Genomic DNA, 20,431 nt, shown 5'->3' with positions numbered 1-20,431 from the left:
CCCCGGACGCCCTGAGGGGACGGGCCCTCGAGCCAGGACACGGCGACCGCGGGGCACGACGGCTGATGGCGGGGACGGGGCGGCTGAAGGGCGGCGGTGCCTGAGGGGAAGGCTGAGGGGCGGGGACCAGGTGCGGCGGCGAAGGGGTTAAGGCGGCGGCAGCTCTATTTGCGGCTGCCGGAGCTCCAGGCGATTAGAGAGCGGCTCCGCGCCCCCGCCCGGCCCGGCCGCCGGCGCGCGGCAGCAGCAGGTGGCGGTGGCAGCAGCGAGGGAGTTAACCCTGTGGCGGCGGCAGGAGGAGGGGGGGTGACTGAGGAGCAGGCGGCGGCAGCAGGAGGAGGGGGACTGAGGAGGAGCAGGCAGCGGCGGCAGCAGGAGGGGGACTGAGGAGCAGGCGGCAGCAGCAGCAGCAGCCGGGTTGCTAGGGATGGAGAGATCCCGTGTCACCCGGATGTGAGTGTCATGTTGGCCCAAACTCTGAGGGATTTGGCAGCGGCGAAGCATCAGCAGGAGGAGGAGGAGGAGGAGCAGCCCCTCGCGCGTCGCTAGTCGCTACCATGGGGGTCGGGTAGCGGGGAGCGCAGGGGCAGCGCACACCTGGCTCGGGGTGGGGTGGGGGGCGTCTCTGCCCTGCCGTGGGGGTTTTGGTTGGTTTGTTGTTTTTTTTTCCTCACACGCACTGGAGAAAGTGGGAATAATGCACCACCACCAGCAGCAGCCGGAGCAGCACCCAGAAGGTAAGAGCCGGAGCGCCCACCAAGGGCAGCGGCGTGCCCGGGGCTGAAGGGAGGGGGGAGCGGGGGAGGATTTATGAGGGATTTGGGAATCGGGGATTGGGGGGGGGGGGAAGTAGGAAAGGGGTTGAGGGATGGGGTAGGTTTGGGATGGGGAAGGGACGAGCGGCTGGGTTGGAGGAGGGACCGTGAAGGGCAGGGGATGAGGCGAAGGCGAGATGAGGTGCTGCCCTCGGCGTGTGACCAACATGGGAGCGGGTTTATGCGCGTCTGTTTCTTGCTCTGGCCAAGCCGGGGAGGGACGCGGCTTGGTCGGCGTTCCCCTCATATTTGTGTAATTATGGACAAACGTGCCCGGAGATGCGGGGCTCGGGCAGGGCGGTGGGAGCGGTGGGCTGGGGCCGCTGCCCCGCCGGGCGCACGGGAGCGAGACGCGGGGCTGCTCCGCGTTAATCCCCTCCGGCGCTGCCGCATCCCCCGTTGTTGTTTTTAAATGATTCCTCGCTCCTCAATTAGCAGTAAGTTTGTGGGTTTTGCCCCTTGCGGGGGCTCCCCGGGGAAGGCAGGCACCCGGGCTTTGTTTCCCTTTCAAGTATTGATCTACAAAGACGATGGATGGATGGGTGGGCGGCTGTTTTGCGCCGAGCCACGTTTTCACGGCATCCCAAAGGGCAGGCGGAAGGCGGGGGAGATGGCCGTGCCACCGCTTTTTTAATTTAAAATAAATAAAGAAAACAAGGCTTGGGGGGCGAGGGGGGAGCAGGGATGCTTTGGAAAAATGTTGGAGATAAAATTCCCACCTTTGCCCCCGGTGCCAGCCCGCCCCTGAGGCAGTACTGCGCCCCCCTCCCCGCCCCGTGTCACCCAGCTGTTGATGCGCCGCACGCTCGCCGCTGGCCAGCGCTCGCCCCGCCGGAGCCAGGTCCCCCGCAGCAGCTCGGCCGCCTCCGTGGGCGAGGCGTGCGGGCCGACCCCCCCCTCCCCGCCGCCCCCGCCGCCATCCCGGGGAGCCATCTTAGTGCCCCCGCCGCGCGCTGCCGCCCCTCGCGCAGGCAGGGGCGCGAGCGGAGCGGAGCGGCGGGAAGCCGTGGGGGCTGAGGCCGGGTTCGTCCGCATCCACGCGTGTTCGCGGCTCTCGCGTCTTTCTCGCTGCCTGTTTACCCCCGCCTCCCCCGTCTAAAAAAAAAAACAAAACCAAAAACAAACAAACAAAAAACCAAACCAACAAGGAGGGGTGTGCTTTTTTTGTGGCTCTCCCCTGTTTGACGAGCGGCGATCGCTGGGGAGCTGTTTTCCTCTCCTGCCTGGGCAGATCCATGACACAGTCATCCGCCCGCCAGCCCTAATTCCCAGCACGTATATTGTGCCATTCCTCCATTTTTATTTTTTTTTTTTTTTTTCTCCCCCCCCAACCGAGGCATCTTCAAGTTTTGAATTCCACTTAGGAGTCTCTCCTTCCTACAGGTGCATGTAGGAGTAGACTCTCTTGCTCTAGTCAAAGAGCTCGCGAGGAAAGATCCTTGCGAGGAGGTGGTGTTTCGCCTTCCTTGCTGTCATCTGGATATAAAGAGGACTTTGTTATGATTTGGAAGGTGCAGTTTATTCTTGAAATCCTTGTGAAAACGCAAAACCAAACCCCATCCCTTTTCAGTGGCTTCACGGTTGTAATTTCTAGTGTGAAAGATACCAGTGTTTTATAAACATGTTTATCAGCAGACAGTATTGGATTTTTCACTTGTGGGGAGGCATCCACACATTTTTCTTTGAGAATGCAGAATAGGGCAAGATTTCACTTGCCTACAGGACTCCCCCCCTCCCCGTCCCATAGTTGGTTATTCTCAATGGAACAATGCATAAGAATTTTAAACTACTTTTTTGATCAGAATTAAGTGAGAAAATAGCAAATGCTAAGGTACTATACCAACATTGATCTTAAGGAGTAGCTATGTTTTATTGGATAAACATGGTGACAGGAAAGCTGCCATCTAGTTAGGAAAAAATACAGTAAGTGGAAGAATCAAAACATGAAGTGTTTGTGTTTTGACACTTGCATTAAACTTGAAGTTATAATACTGATTCCTGAGCATTTTTTGCTGCTGTTCAATCACATATATATATGCACGTACATTTGTGCTCTGTAGTGTATGTAATGGAAGCATCACATTGCCAAGAGGTCTTAAAATAATCTTTTTGTCAGAAATATTGTGACACATTTTAGCATTAAAAAATTATAACCAAGTATTTTTTTTCTTTTGTCCCACAGAGGTGAACTATGCAAGTAGCACCAGAATTCCTCTCCCTGGTGACGGACCAGCTATTCAGTCAAACAGTTCAGCACCACCCAAGCAAACTGTTTTATCTTGGCAAGCTGCAATTGATGCTGCTAGACAAGCAAAGGCTGCCCAAAATATGAGTACCACCACAGCCCAGCCTGTAGGATCTCTGTCCCAAAGAAAACGCCAGCAATATGCCAAGAGCAAAAAACAGGGTAATACGTCTAATAGTCGGCCGCCCCGTGCCCTTTTCTGTTTATCCCTCAACAACCCAATACGAAGAGCCTGCATTAGTCTAGTAGAATGGAAGTATCCTTTGATGCAGTTTTCTTTTTTACAATCTGTTCCTTGCGTTTTCTGAATGTATCGAGGGGATTGTTTTACAGCATCTCTTACAGCATCACAGCTAACACATTAGCTCACTTGCACCTGTGGGTAACTGTTGTTAATGTTGATGGTAGTTAATTTTGCTTAAATTGTTGTTAAAGATAGCCTCCTAATTTGTGTCATAGTGACATAGGGTATAATTTTACTGAAGTAGTTCAAAGTCAGAGAAGAGCTCATAGCTGTTCTTTTTTTTTTTTTTTTTGGAGGAGATGGGAGAACATTTTCAGAACTTTTTAAAGTTACAAGCTTACATTGTATTCCAGAAAATCTGTGTTGCGTTTTGTTGCCCTTCCAAATAAGGTTGAATGGATAGGAGTGCATCTAACAGTGTTAATTGGAAGATGACCTAAGATGTCAAACCTGTATCTTCTATATTGCGGTTTGGTGTATTGCTGTTAGGGCAAATGAGTCAGATGTAGGAATCTTTTAAAAAAGATTATTTTTCCGAGTACTAAAAGTAGGGAAGATTTTTAGTTAAGCCAGGGACTCGCTCTAAGTGCATACAAGTGTCTGAGATATTAATCTTCTGAACTTTTACAACATATGTCTACCACTAAATGTATTTGGAAGCATGTATATCTGTAGACAGGGGATCAGATACACTGGCCTGTATTCATGATAACTTGTATGCTGGGAAGGATTGCATTATCTTTAGTTCAGTGATTGTGATGTGGAAGTATGTGGATTTGTTTGGCAAAACTGATAGCATGTTGATGTGGTATATTATTTAATTCTCAAGAAAAGGTTTGAAATAGAAAATAGTGTTGTTGAGGTATGAGGAGGAAAATGTTAGCCTGCTAGCCATGACAACATCCCTGCAATGGGAAACAGCTGTTCAGGAGAGTAGATTACTGAAGTAAAAGTCATTTTGTTGCTTAAAACAGAACAGCCAACCTGGCAATAGGAACTGTTACTCATTTATAGGGCTTTTTTTCAGTTCTTTGAACACTATTCAATTGCAAATTAAAGATAGTGAAACAGATTCTTCTTTCAGTTGAACTGGTAGAAGTCCAACTAATTTCAGTAAATTGGCCTCTCCTTGGCTAAGGTCAGTTAAATGAAATTACTATGGATCTAGAGTGGAATAACTCAGGGAAGAAAGAATGTGTCCCAATAGCACATCATAAAACAAGGTTGTCAATCTTGCGATGGTATCTTTTGTTCATTTCAGTCTGGAGAATGCTGCATGTTGTTGTAACTTTTTGTACACAACATAGCAGCTGTTGATGTTGTTGGGGCTTTGTGAACATAAACTCAGCCTTTGAGGTGACAAATTTTTTGTAGGCCAACAAACAAAATTTAACAGATCTTATTGGGCATATGGGCTTTGTAGGAGTTTTTTTTTTTTTTTCAGGAAAAATATTTTAAACTGACAAAAATATGGGTGTGAGTATATTCAGTACTCTTCTCTGTCTTTATGGGACTCTTATGGATGTGTATCAGGAAGTTGTGCATTGAATTAAGGAAAGGATGCCAAAAATCATAGCCAAAGCCCAAAATACTCCCTTTCCAATATTCCAGTAGGTTCATCTGGGTACCTCCATGTTTGTGGTTACAAGAAAATAATGAAATACTTTGGAGCAAGGGCAAATTAATGATAAACTGAAGGGTGAATTTCATAGGCATGAATTTTAAGAAATATTTTTCTTTCTGGGAGACAAAAGGTGTCTCCAGGTTTCAACTGCTGCCATCCAGATGCAATATAAAAAGTGTAGCTGCAATTCATGCTATTTTCAGTGTGAAAGCCTATAGCCTCTCAGTATGCCTGGCTGCCAAGCCAGTAATGATACTCTGTTCCCCAGTCTACTCACCTAAACTTTTATCTGTCCTGGACAAAGCAAAGTTGTTCAGGAGCCCAGCTGTCAGAGACATGAAGAGGGGCTCAGAATTTTCCTGTGTCCATTGTATAGCTTTCCAGCTCTAATAGAGGAGAACAGTTGTGATTGGTGGGGATTCTTTCTCATATCCTCCTACAAACTAGATCTCAAATGATTTTCCTCCTTTGGACAAACACATTTTGGTTAACGTTAATGAGACTTATGTGAGCTTATAAGGACAGAACAGCTCAATAAGGATTCCTTACGCAGCATGATGATCCGTGTGTTGATTTAAGAGTGTATAATTGTATTCGTCTCTGGAATTTAATATAAAGTGCTCTGTGGCAGCAAGACTAGTAGTTGTGTTTTTTTCTTCCAAAAAGAAGAGGACATTGAAAGATCACTGCGATGGAAAATAATATGGTATAGTGATATAACTAAAGGTGATGAAGTGTTTGTCGCAGTTATCAGTCAAAAGATTGCATTAAAAGTAAGTCTTGTTTTACAAATGTTGATGCTGAAAGGACCACTAGACTTGAAAGTTTGTAGATACGCATAATTCATGAATTCCTTAACAAGATTTTCCAGACCATTTGACATATTTATACTACTGTCTATTTTTGCCAATTGTGTGGCCTTAGCTGTTTACATCCCGTTCCCAGAAGATGATTCTAATTCAACTAATCATAATTTGGTAAGTACTCTTGAACTTTTTTTTTTATATTTGTTTGCTATACTTTTAACTCGATGGTCATGATTAGCTGCTAGTATTTAAGGCTGTATTAAGTACAGATAATTTTAGTAAGAAAAAAATTGGTATATGATGATACTTTAAAATATATATGGAATTACTTTTTTTTAATTTTTAATACGTGCTCCCTTATGTGTTAAAAATATTTTTTTTCAGCAGTGCAATTATTCAGAGGGAAATGTACATTAATATTATGCTGCATGTATATGTATATTTGTGTGGTATAAAACCTTAATTTGAATTTCTATCGCTTATACTGGTTAAATATACACTTGCTGCCTTTCCTAGTATACTTTTCTAGTCTGTTTTCAATTTTTAATGGTATTAGCTGTGTATCTTAGTAGATATTTTAGTTTTTAATGAGGGGATGGTGGGAAATTTTACATTAGTACATTTTAAAGTGATAGGAACATCAAGGTGAATTTTAAAAGCAGTCAGCTGGTATAAGTGATCTTTCAAAAAAGGGATGGTATTGCAGTAAATAGTGTGTAGAGATGTATTTCTTTGAAAATAGTATACTAGTGTTGTGCTTGAAAATATATAATGAAAACTAATTTTGGTTTAATTCTCTATTAAAACTTATAAAGGCTATCACACTCAAGGGTAATATTGAATTACCTTCTAATAATTTCACTGTTCATATTAAACACCATCTTGAAATAGATAGTGGAGTTCAGCAGTCCTGTGCACTCAAAATCTGCGTGTGACTTTTCTAGGGGGAGGTGAGGTTTGTTCATGAAATAAGGAATTGGATACCAGTAAGTAGGTAACTTTGGATTAATTTACCTGGAAAAATTAGGTTGATATGAGGTTTTCTATTTATGAACACGTTTGTGTGAACATTTGTGGTGTGTAAGCTTGTTTATTTTCCTACAAGTAATTATTCTGTGTGTATGACCCATTTTATATTTTTTTTAATCAAGATTAAGCAAATATGGACAATAAAAAATGCTAGCGAAAGGCAGAATAATTCAGGTCAATGTAAAGAATGATTTCTGCAGCTGTGTATCTAGCCAACCAACAGTCTGCCCCCACCCAAGAAATTCGGGGCACAAATCTCCATAGCTGTCAATCCACCAAGAGATCCACTAATAACTAATTTCATAAAGCATTACATGAAAAGGGTAAAGCAGTTACTTGTGTCAGAGGCTAATCATTCTGCAAGAAATGTTTTTAGCATTAATTTTGTTAGGCTAATGTCTGGTATTTCTGACCTAATTCTACAGTGCGCTAGCATTTAGAAACGGACATTTTCATCTTTGGTGTTTTTTTTTTTTTTTTTGTGTGTGTCCGGGTTAGTCTAAGAAAATAAATTACTTTTTTTTTTTTCAGTTAGAGATCTTTATGGATTTTAAGTAGAAAGGGTCTTGAACACACCCAATTATATGTATATAAAGTTTACTTGGTTATTTAAATTCTCATTTTAAATTGGCATCCTGTTTATACTGGTGTTAAGTAATTCCACTAAGTTTACTCAAAGAACAGAATTTACCCTGACAATGTACTTTCAGGTACTCAGATTTAAGCAGACCGAGGGATCACACAAGCACAATCTGTGTACCTGAGCTAATAAATAGTTCTGGAATGAGCAGCATTGGCTTTTCTTATGACTAAGGTTCTACATCATGAAATACACTAAACAGTGGTCTGGGTTCACCTCTCTTCCTCTGGTATTTTACTGATGTTTTTCCTAGTGCGGACCCAATTCTTTTGTTGAACTGTCAGTGTGGATTAAATTGTGCTGTGAGGGAATAACATGGAAGAAATCTTCAGACTTGGCTTGGGAACCTGCTTGAATATGCATTTCCTGATGCCTGAGCTGTATGTAGAGATACGTATTTGAGAGAGAGGGCTGTCAGTTGTCTTGTAGTGGAAGTAGTGATTATTCTGTTGAGTAATGTTAAGATCTTTTGTGATACCGCTCTAAACAGACCAAATCTTAAAAATAAGATATAATATAAATAAAATATCTTATTTTTATTTATATTATATCTTATTAAAAATATATAATATAAATAAGATATAATATAAATAAAATAATTCTCTTTCATGAATGATGTGTTAGTACTAGGTGATACAAAACAATGCATTTCAAACAAAGCAAAAGTGCAGAGTTAAATTCAGACTGGACTGTGCTTGACCACTTTGCCTGTGTTCTGTGGGAAAGTTTATCAAATCCTTTGTCTAAAACACCTTGAAGTGTGTCTCTGGTGTGTGCCAGGAGAGGCGGGTGAAGGGATCCCCTTTTTCTGTACTTTGAATGGAGTAGTTCTCTCATGCTTTTCTATACTGCATAGAGTGTAACACAGACTAATGAACTTTAAAAACAGTTATTTAACTTGATCCTGAATTGTACTTGATTAATAAGTAGTCCCTAATCAGTTAATGTTCTTTCACAAGTGGGCCTGTTCTTCTGCAAGTAGGTGGGTGAAACTATTGTTGAACCAGAGAAGTTATTTTTCTCTTACAGAAGAACAGGGGCAGTGTACACTGGGATGAAATCCTCATAAGCTCACTACTTCATATTTTAATGTAGTTTCTTTCATCTGACTTCAGAAGTTTCAGGTGATCTGAACTTTCCATGCTTGATTCAGCTCTTCATTTGGCAGTGTTTCTTGTCTAAGCTTGATAAGAAGCAGTTTCTGGCAGGAAGGGTTCTCTGTATATGTCTATCTTCTGTTTCTGTCTCTTCTGTTTTTTCCCCCCATCTGTGGTATGTTATTTCCCTTCATGTCTTTTGTCTTTGTTAACTTCCCAGTCATTTCTTTCTTTCTTTCTTGTTATCTTTTGTCTCTGCCCTCTGGCTTCCCTCTGTGTTTACTCTTCTGTTTGTCCTCTTCTGCAGCATGTTTTGCTGTATCTCGCTCTCCCACCTCAATTTTTCTTTCTTGTATCATCCTGCTGTACCACGTTCTGTTGTCCTGTGCTTTGCCTCCTATTGACTTTCCCATTGGTCTGACCAGCACTGGGCTTCTTACTTTACAATGTGCAGGCAGACTGGCACGATAAAAGTCTGGATTTTGGCCACGATAAAGACACTTTTGGTTATTCTTTTTCTTTCATTTTTTTTTTTTTAATAAGTAAAAGTGAACTATAAGAAGGCATCCATCCATACAGAGTCTATGAAAACTACACTGCTGAAGTTTGAGTTTGAGGCTGCTTTGGGCATACTGCATCTCTTGTGACTAGACCCTGAAGGTTTTGACTGGGGACGCTGTTCTGCTTGAGATTGACAGCCTGTGCATTTTGGGAGGCTTACTTGGATAAACTACAGCAAATTGGCAAGTGCAAAGTCATGTGAGTAAAGGGCATGAATCTAATGCATAAAGAACTGGAACCCAATGATAATTAAAGACTATGCCCCTGATAGCTGGATTCTTCAGCCTTGTTTCTGACTACCATTGTCAGGGGGGAACCCTCTCAAGGAGTGAGGTTCTGCATTAAAAGAAGGTCTTTCCAGCCTGTGCTTACAGAGCTGGTCAGGTGATGGTCCTGGACATCATCTCTCCTTTCTCCCAGGCAGTTGGGACTGGGAGAGCATAGTGAGGGACACTGTTACAGAAAGGTAATGTTTGTGTCCTATCTTTCAGGCAAAGATTTCCTCTGTAAGTAGATTTAGGTGAATCTATCAGTGTCTCCAGCACTAGGAAAGCCAGTGTTGTCCCTGAATTCAGTTGTTCCTTCAATCTAGGGCACAGCAGGACAGTACTCTGAGAAGAACTAGCTGAACTCTTGACTTAAGAGGTGTCAGGCTTCCTATCCTTATCTCATTAGCAACCCCATGACTCATTCAGTTCTAAGGCCATGTGAGTAATTAATCCATCTATTGAAAAAGTTGGTTTTTACCTTGCACCCAGTTATCCTCTATATGTAGCTTATCTGAAAATACTGTTGCAGAATGTTACTGCATCTTTGAGGCCTGGGTCTCTGTCCTCATTATCAAAAAGCTATTTAGATTAGACGATGTTCTGTTTCTGATGTTTTTCTACCTTTGGATTCTTAGCTAATGGTCTCTCTTAATGCATCTGCTAGCTGGCATAAAACTCACCCAAGTAAACTTTTCAGGAAAGATGCAAGATAATTTGGACTTTAATGAAAATACTTCATTTTGCATACAGGAAAACACGATGGAGACATTGCAATGTATTGTATCTATTTAGCTAAGCACCTAACTACTGGTACTAAAGGCACCGGAGGTAACTATTTAACTACTGGAGCAGTGTGACTTATCTTTCTGAAAATTAGTAGTAAAGCTGTTTGATGGTTATTAGGTGAGACAATATACATCAGTAAGTAACCTTTGCACAATTGCAAGAATTCCTTAATAGATGACATTTCTGCAAGGGGATTATTAAAAAATGTTATAAAGCTGTACTCAGCCCTGTCTTCATATTTGAATTTGCTAATATTATGGGCAGCCCAAAACTTCAGTAGTATGCATTAGCTAATTATTATGGATTGCTTTGACTATTGTCAGTGCAGATCATGTATTTAGAAGACTTTTTTGCTTTGTGTTGTAACGCATACCTCTGCAAAATAGATGAAAAATCCTGCTCTGTCCTGCAGCCAGTTCCTAGGCCTATTCTGTCTGCTCTGCGCTATACCAGTAGAGTGAAATAGCTCTTGAATTTTCTTGGTAAACAAAATTGCATATGTCAAGTCCATCTGTAGGGCTTAATGAATGAGAAATTTTATTTCATGCTTTGTCTTAAGAAAAGGGACATTCCTGAAAGAAAGATATGACTGGCAATTTCCAACAAATAGAAATGTCACTAGGGTTTGTAGAGGTTTAGGAGTAACATAGACTAGTCCTTGTTCTTCTTTATTTTATTTTGTGTGCCCCAATACAACTTAGGATCTAGCTACTTCAGCACAGATAAAAATGGCTGTTTGAAGTGCAAGGGCATGAGGAGAAGGTTCACAACTTAGTTTTACGGGTTTCAGTTAATGACACTGCAGATAATTTACTTTTTGTTTGTTTGTTTGTTTTTAATGCAGGAGATAGCTTCTCAGTTATCCAAACCAGAAGGCCTTACAAAAAGATGTACTTAATCATTCCCATTTGAAAGGAAATATTTTTTCTATGTTGAAAGTTGCAAGCTTGTTCCTGTGGGGAATTCCTACTAAGGGCTTGTCTCTCCTTAAAAAGATTTGCTGGTAGTGCATTACTGGCAAACTGCCTAGGGAGATACAGCATACACCAGAAAGAGTTCTTTTTCTATTATAGCCTAAAGTCAGTCTCCCAAACAGAATTGTGCTGCACTGGTAGAAGGCTTTTTTTTTCCTGGTTTAATTGTGCTATGAAGAGTAGTGGTTCCCCACCCTTCTTTTCCTTTACTCCCTGCTTGGTAAAGGTATGCCTGCAAAATTTTAAAGTATAGGCTGGTTGCAATGAAAGTAAATCTGTGTACTTCCAAATACACAGAATAATCTTATTAGTTACTATATCAGTTGAATGGTCGGTGAGAAAGTAGTTAGATTTGACATTAAAATTGTTGTAATTAAAATCTAAAGGGAGCATTTAAGATGAGTGGGAGAAGTTTGTACTTTTCATACAAACTATTGGAATAGAGTAAAAGTTGATTTTTAAATCCTCTGAAAAAAACATGAACCCAGGTTATAAAACCAGTTTACTGACTGTATGTAAACAATGTGAATTACTAAGTTCCTCCAATGTCGAGCATGTAAATTTAAGAAAATACTGATCTACAGTTTTATTTGTTGACAATAGCTGCTATGCTAAAGGAAACCCTGAAAATTATTTCTGAAGTTTTTACTCAAAAAATGAACACATAAAGTTGCAAATCTTTACCTGTTGCCATGTATCAGTGCCACACCAAAAGTAGATTACCATAAATATTACTTGCACTTGCTTTATAAAACCTGTTTTGAAAATATGGGTGTTTGCTTTCTTTTAAAAACATGATTCATAGAAGAAGCATATTATGCATTGAGAACTGTGGGTTGTTTTTTTTGTTTGTTTTTTAAATATGGTCTGTATGTGAGCGATGTGTCTTGAAATACCGAAGAGTTGGGATCCATGGCTTTTGAAAGTGCTGGTCAAGGCTTGCTTGCTTAATTTGAGCAGAAAAGGAGAAGTTCTGAGTGCTTTTGAAAAGCTGGTCCCTGGGTACTTCAAAAGACTCATGTAGCTGTTAAGATCAACTGAAGTGTATTTTCTAATCTGGTGAGCTTTAATGACAAACTGTTTGCAGTGACGGTCAATTGAATGTATGATTTTGTTTACTGTTCATTTTGCAAGAATTCAAATTTCTTTATCCTGCTGTCATGCACCAAAACCTTTCTCTTGCTGGGCCATCTGGAAGGACAGGGCCATGAAGAAAGGTTAAATGAATATATAGTGATAGTGGGAGAATGTTAATTAGAATGGATTTGCTTTTCAATGTTAGGTTGTTTTCTTTGTTATTGCGTAATCCTCGGCAATAAAATTTTCATTTAATGAATTGCAAATACAATATCATCCCCCCTCCTCCCCCCTCAGAGGAGATTGAGAGCATGCCCTTAGTTCCTGCTTGTATAAATTCCACTTGGTAGCACCGATTAGCAGCTTACTGTTTGTGTTTTTTCATAGTAACTTTTATGAAGAAAAATGCTTTTGGAATGCTTGAGGAATGCCTTGACGAAACAGAATGTGATTCTTGTCAGAAACCTAGGTGCTTGACTTCAGTACTTAAAACCAAACTTTTAAATAAAGGTTTGAGATTTATGCTCAAAATTTAACTATGAAGTTACATTTTCAATGAAATCAACACAGCTGACCAGGGTACATCATTTGCCTGCTCAGTGTTAGTAAGCAGTATTCTAGAATAATACTGTAGTGATTGGTAGTGATATAAAACTTTGAAATGATGAGCAGATCGATTTGCATGGATTTATTTATATAGTCATGGACCAATTTTATTTTTCCTCTTATTTAATATTAAAAGATGATATACGAGTACATTTTCAATTTTGTTGCATGGCTAAAAGTTTGGGCAGTGTCAAACTCCTCTGTTGCCATTACGTGATGGTTTTCACAGTGGTCACTATTCATGTGGGTAGAGAGCTGCTAACAAGTTTGAAAACTCGTAGAATTATACCTTTTAATAATGTTTGAATCTTGCTGTTTGTTACTGTAGTAAATCACATAATACAAACTGTGATCAGTGTTGGTCAGTAGAGCAGAAAGGATGTTGTTAGACAAAGAACTTGCTGAAGAACAGAATTTCATCTTCAAATATGTTTTTATTGCATGTTTTCTAAGCAACTAATATTTGATGTATCTTAATTGAGGAAAGTGGTTCAGCCCAAATATTTATTTGGCCAATTGTTTTAGTTGTCCTCTTCTCATATGATACAAAACAGGTAGTATGTTGAATTTTATCACACTTGACAGCTTAAATACGTCGTACTGAACTACTAGGTTGCATTTCAGTAAAATTTTGTGGAACGTCCGGTGGAACAAAGGAGCATACAGAACCAGTTACATTTGTATAGCATAAAGGCTGAAAAGCTTTTTGCAATGTAAGAACATAAACATAAGAAATGCTTGTTAATAAGGTTCAGTAGTCTAATAATTATATTTTTCTGTGTTGGCTGACGGTACTGCAGCAGTGCAGCAGCCTCCAGCAAGATCAGATCTTATGCCACTCAGCTAATCAGAAAAATGCAGTCCTTCCAAGGTACTCAGCAAATACCCCAAAGCCATATTATGTTTATCAGACATTTTGTTAGTGCAGTTTTACTCTGATGGATTTACTATGATGCCATTACATTTTTTTTTTTTTTTAACACTCATCCAGAATCCTTTAAAACACATACCAATGATGTATGGCATAAGTCAGTTATTCTTCATAAAATGAAATTTAAGTAATTATATGCTTATCTTCATCCCAAGAAGATGTAACAGTTCTGAGTTCAGGTAGCTTTTATTGTTCAATAACTTATTTGCTGTAGCAAAGGAAAAAGCTGAAAGAAAACAGCCTCCCACATTATGTAAATCTTTTATATTTGTTAAAATAAGGTCTCAAAATCTCTTGACACCACTGACTTCAGAAAAAGTAAACGCAAAAAAAATCGGTAATAAAAAGGAACAATGTTTAACCCAAATGTACCTAAAAGTCTCATGGTATTAAATGATGCTTACTACAACCTCTGCTCTGATTGCTTGCTAGAGGAAAGATGAATACTTCAGGGCACAAAGTCTCTGTGACTGGCCTGCGTTTGTAGTGCAATGCAACTACCTCTGTCTCCTGTTGAAGTGCCTCAGCTGCCATAATTCTTGATGCATAGTATAGAACAAAGTTTCTCTAAATTCTAGTACCAAACTGACTGGTACTTAAACATTTTTACACTTAATCTTAAATATAATGAAGCTATCACATTTAATTGAAATTCCCTAAAACATGGCTTTGGAAGAGGTCATGTCATTTTACTGGCTAATGATTCAGTTTTATGTTTGCATTGTCGTGGGTGTGTTGGTGTAAGCCCATCTTAAGACCAGGCATGCGTGCCAGATGTATTCTTAATACAATAAGAAGACCTTACACTGAACTTTGAAACTTGCTGGACACTCTGAAAGCTTAACACGCATAGTTAATGCAGATTGAGCATAGGTAGACTGAATGTGCACAGACCTTTTCTGTCAGCGTAAGTTAGATTTGTGACTTTTTTTAAAAGGACTTTGTCTCCTGTTGTAAAAGACTATCAGCTGCTTCTTCTCACATCTATGTGTTCCCTAAGCACTGTATGTCTGAGAGCATTTATTGATGTGGCTGAAAAAAAATATGGGCCACAAGTTGTGATACAGCTCTGGTTGCTCTTCCATGAGCTTCCTATTAAAAAGGGGGGGGGGAGGGGAAGCTTTTGCAGTCATGTGCTATATGTGTATCTCTTTGAACCTGTAACTTCTAAGTGCATCTGATTTCAACTAAATACTTTGAAATCTTTGTTTCTGCTGTTATTTTTACATGTTCTTTTAGAACAGGAAGAGAGAAACTTTGTGTTCCCTCTTTTCCCCAAAGGCAGGCTGCAGCAGGAGTCAACATGTCATACCAAAACTCATCAACCAATACCAGGCTGTAGGGATGAGGCTTTATTAATTTTCATACTTACAGAACTATTTGTCTCATCTAAGAGGAACACTGAATTATGTGGGTTGAGGAAGTAAAATGGTTTGTTGCCGTAGCAGAAAGGGTAAGAGAAGGTAGGTAAGATGCTAACCAAGAACTTCAGAAATGAGCATTGAATTTCTTAGTTTGCCCCTAAGTTCTTGTGTGTTCTTGGACAGGCTATTTACCTCTTTAGTAATTTAGTTTCCCACCTATAAAATAGTTTTCTGTTTTAAAAGGATATCAAAAGGAAAAGTAAGTTTGAGGCTGTGAAAAATTCAGATGTGGTGATAGGGAGTTCTCTTAAAGCAGTTTCTTATTTTGTCTTTATTTGGAAATGGTTTGCCTGACTTTCTGGTGAACACTTTCTGGTGAATTTTGTTGTCAGAGGCTGTATTTTAAGTTTGAGAATGTAGACTGTTTTGGCAGCAAATTTTGGCGAAGAAAAAATGATTGGTAGTGGCAATATAGGAACAGAAGGAACAGCCACTGTTCCCATAGTGATACAGCAAAAGCAGTGACATTTAGGTAAACAGCAGTAGGAGAGGAAATTTGGGGGAGTTAATGTTAGATGTCTCAGAAGATACAGTAAGCTTCCATACGGTGTTTCATGTGTATCTGAAAATGCTAATGTTAAGCTTCTATTTGTTATATTAGTAGCACAAGCATCCTTCAATGCTTGTTTGGTGGGAAGTTCAGTGACTTCCTTGAACAGGTGATCTGTGAATGAAACCAAGGCAGGCAACATCCCATTCAGCAGAAATTGCACATAGCAAAAGAAAGCATGATATTTTGAGTGTTCACAAATAGGCTCATGTGAACTGTCCAGCTGGTGGGAATGGCACCACTGAAGGTGTTTTTAGCATGACTGTGTGACACACAGATGACAAAAGTATTTCTGGAAACCCTTGTAGCAGTGCTACTATTCATCCTACTTGGGGCTAAGAAGTATGTAATATTTGGATCATAGAATCACATAGAATGGTTTAGGTTGGAAGGGACCTTAAACATTATCTACTTCCAACCCCCCTGCCATGCCAGGGACACCTTGAGTTTCTTTTGAATTCTGAGCAGCTGTGTCTTATCACACATACTCTGCTCCAAATAATCCACATAATCGTAGAATGATTCTATGATCCAAATATTACATACTTCTTACCCCCAAGTAATTATTTTAAATATATGTATGAAAGCTCAAATACAGGACCTTAGTACTCGTTTTACTCAATGACTGCTAGGGCTGAGGCATTGCACGAAGTTGTGTGTACCTCTCTGTGTAGTGTTCAGTGCAAATTCTGTAATCATGTGAGGACTTTAGCTTGCAGACTAAGCAAATAACTAGGTGGCTAAAATTTTCATTTTTGTAATAATAATAGTTTGAAATAAAGAAGTGTGAAGTAGGAAGAATAGGGCATTGAGTGCAGGGTAGGAAATGAATTTCAGACAAAAGTTGTGGGAGAAGTAGAATTCTGGAGACTTTTTTACATTGAAACTTTCAGGAAAGTTAAATCATGGATTAGATAAACTGTCTTCTGGAGTGTTGCACAGTAAGGGGGATGGGAGTGGGGATGAAGAGCACTGACTATTGGAATTAGTGTCCACACAGGGACTCTGTGCAGGGGTTTGTCTCATCCCCTTTGTCCGTGTTTGGGACTGTGACTGCTTCAGAAACTGTCAGAACGAAAGCAACAATTGGAAAGGCTAATGGAAAGAAAAGTGAACTTAAAGGAGCAACTGCACAAAGACAATATATTTTAGTATATTAGAGTGTGGTATGACATAACATGTTTTAATAAATAATCTGAATGAGCTTGACCCATTCTTTGAACAAAGGTAACACTATGCTAGATTGTCTTGCACGTGCTTAGTTCTGTTCCAGTGAAAACAGGGTGAAGATTTACAGATGATTTGGAGGCCTTGATACGAGTGGGTGTTCACTGAATGGAGGGTTTCCAGTGAAGGGTTAAGTAACATGGGTCGTAAGCAATTAGAATTGTCTTTTTCTTGCCTTTAAACAAGTGTAGAGGTAACAAAATACAAATGTGTTAGCAGATAACCTTCAGGCAAATTGATCATGATGACTGAGTTAAGAAAACTATAAATTTCTGGGCTGAGGATACTGGAAGTATTTAAAGAGATGGATTAAAGCTCTGTGCTTAAGGGCTCCTGTGCAATAGCTGTTTTCTAATGGTTAGAGGAGTGATAAATTGTCAAGGATGCATCAATGTCCTTCATAGAACATTTATCAATATAGATATATTTCTAAAGCATATGGTTACACATGGAAGCAAATTAGATGTGTTATTTTGTAGCTAGATTACTTTGTAAAAGTGTACTTTGAAAATGACTATTTTGCCCATAAAGAGAGTATCTTTAAGTTGAGGTGGTGATGCTGAAAAAGGCTTAATTAACCCATGTGTCAGCTTCCAGTTGCAAGACAAATGCAGTCTTTTTGGATAGCAAGATTCTGTGTTCAGAAGTGTTGGTTTAACTTCTGTATTCCATCACTTAGTATAAAAAGATCACAGAATGGCTTGGGTTGGAAAGGACCTTAAAGATATGTTGTTTCAACCCTCATGCCGTGGGCAGCATTATCTTCTACTAGATCATGTTGTTCAAAGCCACATCTAACCTGGCCTTGAACACTTCCAGGGAGGGTGTATAAACAGTAATGTTATTTTCTTTGATGTGTGACTTTGTGAACTACTACGAAAACCACAAAATACTTATGAATTTGCTTTTACAGAAGTACAAAACTTTTAACATTCCTTATTCAGAAGTTTCATCTCTAATAAAGAACAGGTTTTACATGTAGATAGTTCATTATTTGGATTTGGGATCTTTGGAGTGTAGAATTTATTTTTGTAAGTTGAATGTGTGCACATTTAATTTTTTTTATGAGTCAGGGAAAAGAAAGACCAAACCTATGTGCTCAAGTGCATGTCAGAAGACATAAGTCCTGTGAAGAGGATTTAGTTTCTAGAAGAGATCGTCAAACTCTTCTACCAAATATGTAAACCACATTTTTGCTGAATGTGGAAGAAAAAGCGTAAAACACAAAAAATGTTCTTTAAATCTTCTTCAGACTATTAAAAATGCAAGTGAGTACGGCCGTTTTATATTACAAAACTTTAATATATTGTATCAGACTTGTTTCCAGCATGGCATTTTGAAGAGTGGCTAATATTAGCTAGTAATCTCATGTCTGGCAAATGTGAAGGACAAATTAAGGTGCTAGAGGTCCAGGTACTCAGGCTATTTTCTAGTTAGTTGTTTACTCATTCCCTTTTCCACTTTTTGTCATTCTTCATGAGAAGAAAGCTGGTAGTGGAGGCTCCAAGCTGATATTTCCACCATAATAATGAACTTTTTTTCTTGGCAAGTGGTGGAAGCTCATCTTTCTTCTGTGAACTAAATCTTGAAGGATATGAACTGATAGGTAACCTCATCAACTATCAATGAACTTAGAGGATTTTGGTGTCTCTTTATAGTCATTGTCTGAACACTCATAGTCTGCATAATTATAGAGTAAGGTGCTGATGCCTGCTCTTTACTAAGCTATTAGGGAGGTCACTGAAAACAGACATACTTCAGTTTCCTGGGCAAGGGGCAGATATGTGGGCTCACGTTTGTCTGGAGGAGGCATTTCCTCAACTGACAAGCAGCATTCAGTGTGCCAGACACTCCAACACAGGGTCAGCACTCAGCATGTAAGGTGACTGTGAAACATCAGCTATTTCTGCATTGTACAATTTGTAACCCCTTCTCAGTATGTGAAGACAAAACAGGGAAGTCTTAGGATATAAGAGCACAACTTTTCCTACTGTTTCTCTAAAGCTCTGGAGGAGTAACCGTGAGTAAAGAAAGTCCATGACCTTAACGTCCCTGGGTTTACTGTATGAAGGGGCATTTCAGGACACACCCTACAAAGCTGTGATCATGTATTTTAGCAAAGACTTGCAAAGCTGCAAGTGCTTCCTCGCTTCTACTTGCTGTTACTCCAGTCATGAATAGTGCATGTTAAAGCCCTACTGGAATGAAAGAAAATCCTTGAATTTGAATGTTACTATATTTTTTTTTAAGTTTGTGGTGGAATATCTCTAAAAATCTCTGAAAAGGCTATCTGTAGGTGTTTATCTTGACTCAGAAAGGGAAGTTAAAAAGGCTTATTTTGTTTTGAGATGTAAAGCTCTTTTGAAGAAGTCAAAGGTTCTGGACATCTGTATGTGTCATGAATGAAGCCAAATTGCTTGAAGATTTGAGTCTCTTCTGCATTTTAACAATGTGACAGCTTAGCAGCAGTAATGGTGCTAGATGCTTCACTAGAAATGGATTTTATAGCTTTGGTTTGTAGGTGAAAAAAGATTTCATGAAGAGCATTAAAACATTAAAGAATTTTATCATTCTATCTAGAAGATGACAGATGGAAATTTTTATTTTAAAATTATTATTTATCCTTAAACTAAATATCAGTCTTTGTACCTCTTCCTGTATTGATTTGATTAGAAATTATTGGGTGATGCTCTTAGACAACCCCAGTTGCAGAGTGAATCATCTTATGCCACCTTTTGAATGGCTGCTCATGTTTTAAATTAATGCATTTCTCTTGCAGTTAAGACATGTTAAACATGAACGCTTAAAGTATAATGACTTAGCTAATGAGTGATAAACTGCTGTGGTCTTATGATCACATGAAAATACCTGACTGCCATGGAGTAGACAAGTTTTCAGCTTTCAGATTGTGGTTAGTTAAACGTTAGAATTCTTATAACTCTGAGTAGGATATAGTCTCAAGGGATTGCACTTTTTTAAACCAAGCCTAGAGTGTGGATATCGTACATAGAACTTGCCTTTCTAAATAACTAACTTCATAATGCAACTACTGTGCCTGTTTTCAAATCCGAAGAAGCTTGTTTAAGTTTGTATTTTGCCATTTGTAGTATTAATTCTATTGTGGATACTTTGTTGCATCTAGTTGACTTTTTCCTAAGGCTAAATACCAAAGGCTGTGCTCCCCAGAAGAAGATTGAAGAATTCACTCACCTTTGAAAACCTATGGATAAGTACATGTACAGCAAAATTGTCAAAAAAATCAGAGGGAAAAGTCACAGTGGATTAATTTTTGATAAATGTCATAGCTTCATGATGGAATTAACTCTGTCAGTAACTGTTAGTTTGATAAAAATTTGAGAATTGATTCCCTAATTTATTAGTCACGTGTTACATGTATATTCACTCTGCCAAAATAATTGGGTTCTGGCACATTTTATTCTATAGCTCTTCCTAATACAGTTTTTCTTCCCATACTAATAGATTTTTATAAATAGTGAAATTTCAATGCTGAAAATAACACTTCAAA

General features: G+C 39.5%; 1 protein-coding gene across 1 annotated transcript in view; it reads left to right on the top strand.

The window, feature by feature from the left end:
* Positions 1-697: 697 nt before the first annotated feature.
* The window catches only part of CACNA1D (calcium voltage-gated channel subunit alpha1 D), a gene marked incomplete at both ends in the record, with an annotated part of 205,029 nt that continues 185,295 nt past the window's right edge, over positions 698-20,431 (top strand). The window contains 3 exons of the mRNA XM_082487992.1: positions 698-737; positions 2,998-3,316; positions 5,800-5,905. Of these exons, the coding sequence (XP_082344118.1) occupies positions 698-737; positions 2,998-3,316; positions 5,800-5,905 (465 nt within the window). The remainder of the gene's footprint in view (positions 738-2,997; positions 3,317-5,799; positions 5,906-20,431) is intronic.

The sequence above is a fragment of the Vanellus vanellus genome (assembly GCF_965231255.1).
Source record: "Vanellus vanellus genome assembly, chromosome: 9".
Taxonomy (NCBI): domain Eukaryota; kingdom Metazoa; phylum Chordata; class Aves; order Charadriiformes; family Charadriidae; genus Vanellus; species Vanellus vanellus.
The sequence above is the reverse complement of the archived record's forward strand: the minus strand, read 5'-3'. Positions and strand labels throughout refer to the sequence as shown.